The sequence below is a fragment of the Stylophora pistillata genome, chromosome 9, assembly GCF_964205215.1.
Source record: "Stylophora pistillata chromosome 9, jaStyPist1.2, whole genome shotgun sequence".
In the NCBI taxonomy this organism is placed as follows: Eukaryota; Metazoa; Cnidaria; class Anthozoa; order Scleractinia; family Pocilloporidae; genus Stylophora; species Stylophora pistillata.
The window spans coordinates 27,823,451-27,831,960 of NC_142527.1; the positions used below are offsets into that span (position 1 = coordinate 27,823,451).

The window sequence follows — 8,510 nt, forward strand, 5'->3', positions numbered from 1 at the left end:
TTTTTAGCTAACAAAGAATACCAAGACACGAAAACCGTGTCTTGGTATTCAACTTGACGGTATCAGTCTTGGTATTCAATCTTGGTATCAATCAGTATTCAATCTTGACGGTATCAATCTTGTATTCAATCTTGGTATTCACGGTTGAGAATTGTTGGTATTCAACAATTCTCAACCGTGGCGGAATGACGTAACGTGCAAACCGCCTATCACAAATATCGTGTATTCTAGAATCTTATTGTTTTGGGTTAGTTTTTTTTTATTATTATTATTTTTATTTATTTTCTTTTTTGGATGAGTTAGTTTAGTTGAGCGCGAAGTTGGCGCAGGAGAGAAGGCTTTTGGACGTACCTGTTTATCGAAGTTCGCTGAAGTTTCTGAGAGGATTTCTGAGTTCATCTCGTGTTATTGTAAACTTGGACGTCTGAGAAAAGCCTGAGGAAGTCTTCACAGTCAGGTACAATCACATGATTTCGACTAAAATTTGGGATAAATAGGCACGAGTAAATTTTTCAAAGGCTTACAAAATTAAACGAACCCCTGAATGAATGGTCAAATCTGCTGATTTGCACGAGAAAAATTATATAATTTTTAGTTCATGATATACAACCAAAAATATGACTCTCTTTTCCTCTTTAGTTGATTTTATTTCGTGTCATGGCTCTCTAGTTAGGCCGCTTGCCTTGCCTTGCCTTGCCTTGCTTGTTGCGGGAGTAGTCGGGCTTTTCTTTCAAGAACTTAATTCAAGCATTTAAGCTCTCTATCTCTATATTTCAGAGGCACAGGAGCTTGACATCAAAATTCATTTCCCATTATCGCATTGTGGTGGCGAATAATAACTTGAAAAATCACGAGTCTCGCATGCTTTTCATCCGTTCTCGAAGTCTCACCAGCCTTGACTCCGAATTTCGAAGTTTGCTTGACAGCGAATTGTATTTGTGTCTTGAAGTCTTGTAATTCTTGAATTCATAATTTCATAATTTCATAGGAGCATTGCTATACAAAGTATCGAAATTCCAACACAACAATAATATTATGATATAGGTGGTTTGCAACCAATTTCTAGAGACAGGTAACAATGTTGAAAGGAACAAATGCTGGTGGACGAACAAAAGAAGCTGATGAGATATCTATTGTTTACGTCCAAAAACATGGCGGCAATTACGTCACGTGCAAAACAGCTACAGACCGGAAACATTTTAACCCAACGTGTTGCAAAGTTGTTGCATTGGGTTGTAAGATGTGGTCTAACGCACGCAATATTTTAATTTACAGGTATGTCACTGTTAATGGCCCCATCCAATGCAAAACATTCCAAGAGGACCTCTGTGAGTCTTTTAAACTTTGTTTTAACTTTGTGTCTCGGTTTTCCTATTTACCGGAATATTGAAAATTAGGCCAGGGACGGGCCTTAACTTCAGCCGCGTTAAAATCAAGTGCACACTGTGCCTCTTGAAAGCCTTGACTTGGTCGTTTGTCTCTCTTAAGAGCCCTGGTGCGTTATTCTACGTCACAAATTGAGCATAAAAAATTACTTAAAAAAATTGCTCTTATAGCAAGAACATCATTCAAATATTGATGGTAAGATTTGTCTTCCTGTTAATAATAGACTCTACAAAAGTCTGGAAACAATATGTTAATCGACCGTCGAAATCACAGAGACACTAATAGGATTTAAGACCGTAGTAATTTTAGGCAACCTCGCCAGAAAGCTTCATTAACATTCCCAAACTAACGGTTTTCATTTAAACGATATGTATGTAATTATTTTGTTATCAGCTAGTTTACAAATAGATTCCATTTTACGTTGCCGATCTCTTTGGCTAAAAGATTCCGTGTTGCTTCGCCTGTGTTCCATAATAGATTTGACTAAACGCCAAAATTTGTTAAAAAAAAAAAAAAAGAAAAAAAGAAAAAAAAAACAGCGACCCACGCGGTGCAGTAAAGTGGTAAATGATGCACAGCCTTCGAGAAAACGTGGTTCGCTCAGATTTTCCTTAAAAAATATGGTAATCAATTAGACCGATACGAAGAAATGTGAAGGAGCAATGATCAACCTGACCAGGTTTTCTAATCTCTCGGTCTATGGAGTAACTCAGTCATGATCGCTCAGCTTTTAGTCCAGAATAGGTAATTCTGAGCTGCTACTTTGAAGGTCGAGGAGTTGTCTTTTGTATGGTAACTGCAGTTGTTACACCCTTTTTGCTTGACTGAAATTACTGTACAGACGCTCAAAGAACCAATGTCCATTGTTCGTGTGGTCATACCTTTCAAGATTAGGAATCAGCAAATTATGTTAAGAAAGAGCTCAAGAATCTTAGCATGAAGGTGCAGACAACTGTCCAGCCAGTATTTGCTAGCCGCAAAGTTGGCCAAGATCTTAAAGTACGAGAAATCAAGCCACAGATCGTCAACCAACTACGCGTCGTTTATCGTTTTCAATGTGACCTGTGTGATGCGGGTTATGTGGGCTATACACGCGGACACTTACACACACGCGTGGATGGACATAAACGAAAGGCATCTTCAATATATAAACACTACCACGAACGGCACAGCGAAGTCCCGAAAGACCTACTGAAACGTTTTAGCATTCTGAAAAAGTGTAGTAACAAGTTCGATTGTTTGGTGAACGAAATGCTTTTCATCAGAGACCTAAAACCCACTCTGAACGTGCAAAGCGATTCAATTCGCGTAAAAGTATTTGTATAATTAACTCCTAACATATTTATGCTAATTTAGTGTTACACCTTCCCGCAAACTTCGTAAGTTTTACTTCTCCTTGACAATGGCGTCATGATGACACCGAAACGTCAGTTTTTATCGCTGGTTTTTGCTTGTCTTTGAAATTACTGTAGTTACGAAATTTGCCGCTCCACTATTGTGAAGTCTGTAAAAAAAAAATTCCTAGATTTCTACGCACTAGCTCTAACGTGGAACAAGGCTTTTCCTGGGGAATCGGGCATTGTTACGTATACGGCCAGTGTTGTGGAACACATTACAGAACGAACTTTCACATGAGATAGTGTTAAGCCTATCTAGGCACCAACTTTGCGAAAAATGTAAAGAGAAGGGTAAAGAGGTCGCTAACTCCAGTAATGAGGAACCTTGGCAACTAGCTGGTACGACTAATGCCATGCTCAGGGTAACCTGTAAAAAATTTAAATAAATCAATAAACAAATGACAAGAGGATATCAACTGTTGATATTCCCTTGTAAATGAGCATCGTTCGAAACAAATGTGCGAACTATAATGAAATAACACGTATTACGGTTGAGGGTAAAGGTGTAGTGTAATTAGACGATTTAAAGCTCCTATGGGTATATCTGTTAATAGGACATGGACTTCTTTTATCAGTAACGTGTGTCACGTTTTATGTATAACCTGTATGTCATGCGAGTACAGACTTCTAGTTAACCCTCTAACTCCTAGAAGTGATGAACGAGAAACTTCTCCTATAACTAAACATTATCCAGCAAATAGGTAATGAGAATGTTCAAACTTATCAGGTACAGGTTGCTATCTTGATCTAACAGCGAGTTCGCGTAACTAATTTACAGGGAAATTTATGGCAGCTAGAGGGGAGAATTAGCAATCAGATCTTGGCAGTTAACTAACTTTAAAACGGTTGCGAGCGGAAAACATTTAATCAGATATTTAGGCCCAATACTCTGATGAAATATTTCACGCAAAGAATGATCGGCTGTCAGTTCAAGACCCGGATACGCATACTTGATTCTCAAAAATAACATCCTGGAAAGCCAAAGTGGTTACCACCCATGCAATCCATAATCAATATCAATTTTATTTTTAACTTTTTTTTATTATCTTGATTTTAGATGGAGTTCGAGGTACCGTATGTAGCATAATTTTATCTTTTAAACGACATTTGTAAGTAATCCACTTATATTTCATAAGAGGGGTTAGTTTCTTAAAAAACTGTGGTGCCGTCTCGGTTGGGGGGAACTACAAGACTGAGTTCATGTAACCAATTTAGTGTGTATGTTTTATTTTAAAGTTTTTAGGATATCTATTTGTTTTGGATAATAATTTGTCCCTATTAGCAGGGGGGGCATTTCCCCTCTGCCAGATATCACCTGACATTTTGAACTGCCCGTCGTTTTACTTAAGCGTTGTCGCTGTTCAGTTACAGTTTTTAATAACTAAGAAGTAACGTTCTTGCCGGTGGCATCACTAAAAGGACCACCCAAAGAAGGATTGATCTTGCTTTGGATCGCCATAAGCTACTATCTTGATGGTAAGTCGTTTCGCAATTTGGTCAAGCTAATGACACAATATATGAAGCCGTTCATTTGCGTCGTGTCGAAACTTTCAATACTAACGTACCAACACAATTGTCTGAGTTTTTCATTGTGAAGAACGGTGGAAGATGAAATACACGACATGTACAAAATGGATCCATTACTTCATAAGCCTTTGGCTGTTTATCAGCATCGATTCACCCAACAATCCTTCTAAAAAGCTTTGCAGGATCTTCAAGAACGGCTGTCAAAAGGAAACTTTAAGTGACTAAGTCTGAGAGCTTATTTACATCGGCCCCAAACGAATTTTCGCACCGGTCGGTCTTTTTCCAAGGAAGCTTCTATACTTGAGAATGGTTCTCATCAAGGGAAAAGCAAACGCCGAAAAGCAAACATATCTGTGAATAACCCACTGAAAGGTTGGACCAATCTTTAAATGTAGTCGCGGTGTCACGCTCACGAGTGTTAAGCGTGATTTCGGGGTTTAAAAGTAATTAATACGAATATCTTATTCTTGAATACGTGTATGCGCGTTAACTGGGGCCAACATTTCCAAAGTACGAAATCTATTCCTTTGTTCATTGGCAATAAATCACGCTTTAGTTCACAGTGCCGGGTTTACAGAAGTCGATATCCCTGAATATTGAACGATCTTTGGTTAGATTTAGATTGACTTTTGCATGTTCGCGTTTTGCCGTAAGAAAAAAAAACAAAAAATGATAATAAATGCAAGAACTATTTAGCATTCATTAACAAGGATATCTAATATGCTGCATACTTGTATGTGCATTGACTGGATTAGTGAAAACCTATATTTCCTCGGTTTGAAATTAAATCTATCCCTGTGTGAGAGACACATCGGGGGTTCTGGATACCGCAACACCGCAAACAAAATAGAAAGGAAAAACTGTATCGCAGTTAGAAATATTGTCAACACACTGACTCTACGATACAAAAAATAGGATTTGCCTGGTCTTGTTTCACTCATCTTTACCATGCGCTGGTCTTTGGCGGGCCGATATTGCGACACTGGAAATGGTTTATTTCACCGAACACCGTCGGTTTGAAATCACCGCAAAACCGCAATCCGAGTTGTTCTTCACTGCATTAAGAAAAGGGTCAACACTGTAAAACCAATGTCCCCCTCCTTTGTTCATTGGTATATAATAACTCTTTAGTTGTAGTTCACAATACTTCATAGAAGTCGATATACCCTTAGATTGATTTTTAAGTGTTCGCGTAGGCCGTGAAAGCGTAAAATAATTAATAACAAAAGTGATGATAATGCGAGAACTAATAACGTGTCAACCTTCCTTAACTTTATTAACGGGGGATGTCACGCAGAGAGCCATAAATGAGTTAGGCGGGAAAACATCATTTATACCGTAATCTTTCCGATGTTCAAACACGTGATACCGATCATGCGATAGTGATTTCTATTTTTGGTACCATGTAGGAAATTGAAAATTTTGAATCCCTCATAGTCGTAGGACCTATTTTACGTTTAATTTTCATTAAATCATTACCTGCTGCTCGGATGACCAGCCGTGATCGTCTAGTGGTTGGGACACTCAGTTGTGGCCGCAGTAACCCAGGTTCGAATCCTGGTCTTGGCATTTTGCATTACTATTTATTTATTTACTTTATTTACTCAATTTTAATCATACAGATCTTAATATACAAATTGTAGATAAATTGATAATTGAAATGAATAAAAGAAAAAATCACAGATACGAGGATTCCTTATAAAAATAAACGGCCTCAATTAAAAAACATATCTATTATATATATACATAAAAAATTATACAAGTTTGCTCAAATAGTGTGAAATATCATGACAATATATTATTTATCAATTATAAAAATCTATCCTTATTTACGTTAAATTTAGCCAAAATCACAGACTTTGTCACTCGTGTAGCCATATTGACGAAGCTTTTCACCCTCTGGAAAAAAGAACAAACAAAAAAAACAAAAACCGAGATGAGTTTTGAATTCTTTGAGAGATGAATAACTGAACGCCACTGAAGGTTTTATGTACTGTGAAGATGGCATCTGATTTTTTCGTCGGCAAGATTTTTAAGACAGGATAAGAATGCTATTGTCTTTTCACTCCATCAATGGAACGAACAGCTAGAATTTTTGCTACTTCGTGGTACTTCGACATTTTTTCGCAAGAACGAGATCTAACCTTGACAAAGCTCATCTAATGATGAAAATTATAGAAACGTGATAAGCATATCATAAAAAGAGTTCAGTACATTTTTTGTGCGAATTAGTTTATTTATTCGTTGCTCGACTTGCTCTCGCATATTATCGAAAGACCATATTTTTATGTCCATTTGATAATTTAAGAAGGCTGAGGCCAGGAAGAAAATTCGCGTTCATCAAGCTTAGTTAGATCGCATCGTCCTATAAGATGCGGAAGATGGTAATTTCGATGGTAAAACCACTTTATAAGTACATACGCTTATACTCACTGACATTCATTTGTCGCTATCGGCATTTCACAAATAGTTTTAGACGGTTGGTTTAAAGAAGGCATTCGGATCACGGCCATGAATCTAGAATCAAGTTAAACAATTTCAGCGAATGTTCTTAGAGTTTAGAAAAGGATGCTGAACAATAACAACAGCAAGATTGACGTCGATCAAGTTTCGGTGAAATGTCGGTACGATATCGGTATATGTAGCTTTTCATCGAGTGGCGATGGATGGTCTGTATCGGTAGACCAGCGATCGACTCTCGGTCGACAAACATGTCGGTCGAGTGTCGGTCGAGTGTCGATCGAGCAAAGACCGATGCATCGGTCAATATATTTAACAATTATTCCACGAGCGCGCGTTGGATATGAGATGATAGATAGCCAACGAGGCGCGTAGCGCCGAGTTGGCTATCTGGGTTATTGCCAGACGATCAGACGATCGAACCAGACGATCACGGCTAGTCATTCGAGCAGCGGATGATTAAATAAGAATTAAACTTGAAATTGGTCCTACGGCTATGAGGGATTCAAAATTTTCGATTTTTCTTACATGGTACCAAATATTAAGATTTAGTTCTACATGGCCCGTGTCACGGTTTTGAACATCGGAAAAATCGCTATATAAATTATTTTTTCCCGCTTAACCCGTGACTTCCCCTCGTAACACCCTTTCGTGGCAGGGCGACAACCTGAAAATTGTGTTACAAATCAAATCGCTATCTTGTTGACCATATTTGGTAACAAGGCTGATAGTTTCCAAAGAAACTGTTTGGGTCTGCGTCGGTGGGGGCAACGAAATAATTTGAATATATCAACAAAGTTGAAATGGTAAATTGGCCACCGTTACGATTATAAAAGCTGACATTTCGAGCGTTAGCCCTTCGTCGGAGCTCCGACGAGGAGCTAATATTTGGTAATATTTGGTAATAGCTCATTGTTCTTGGTCTACCTGCTGCTCTTTCATTGGTTACAGACCATAGTAACCACTATAACTACTTATACTAGTTCTAATTACATTTAGTTACGTTTCCTTTGTTTCTCGAGTGTTCTCTTACAAGTTCTTCTATTGTAGTCATTTTCCAGGAATATGAATACTGATCATCCTCCCCTAATACGAGCAAGACCGCCTGTCGATAAACAGCAAGCAGCAGTTCTGGCATATCGACTTTTCAATCTACAAATTACAGATTTGTCATTTGTCAAAGAGCTCAATGGTTACGACGACAGAAACTTCTACATGCAAGGATCCTTTCCAGGTCGACATGATTGTCAAGAATACGTTCTCAAAATCATAAACGACGTAGAAACAAGACATGAATCTTTCCTTGAGCTTCAGTGCAACACCATGCTGTTTCTCCAAACACGTGGCTACATCTGCTCCACCCCAGTCTACTCCAGTCTCAAGACGCATTTTGTAAAGTGCAAAATCCCCAAAATACATCTACCTGGCTCTGTTCCCTCGGAGCCTGATCATTTTCCTATAACAACGATCAAAGATACTGATGGCATTTCTTTGGAAAATGGTACAAGCCTTTTGTCTGTAACAAATCTTAGACACCTCGTGGATGGAATAGAGATTCATAATGGAGAAGAATACTCCGAAGAGGAATTCTTTATCTGTGCTGTTCTCCTTTTGAACTTTGTACCCGGCAAATTACTGAATGAAATGCCGCTGAACACTCAACTGCTGTTTAATGCTGGAATGGCAGTGGGCAGCCTGGATCGAGATTTGAAGGTAAGTAAAAGGCTAAGAAATTTCTTG

General features: G+C 38.3%; 1 protein-coding gene across 4 annotated transcripts in view; it reads left to right on the plus strand.

The window, feature by feature from the left end:
- The first annotated feature begins 181 nt into the window (after positions 1–181).
- The window catches only part of LOC111319147 (hydroxylysine kinase), an 11,926-nt gene continuing 3,597 nt past the window's right edge, over positions 182–8,510 (plus strand). The window contains exons 1-3 of one of the 4 annotated variants that reach the window (XM_088733580.1): positions 182–457; positions 1,276–1,328; positions 7,821–8,483. In XM_088733580.1, coding sequence (XP_088589706.1) covers positions 1,278–1,328; positions 7,821–8,483 — 714 coding nt within the window. In that variant the 5' untranslated portion in view covers positions 182–457; positions 1,276–1,277. Of the gene's footprint in view, positions 458–1,275; positions 1,329–1,351; positions 4,260–7,820; positions 8,484–8,510 lie in introns of those variants that run through there. The other 3 variants (XM_088733582.1, XM_022921973.2, XM_088733581.1) reach the window with 3 other exon arrangements.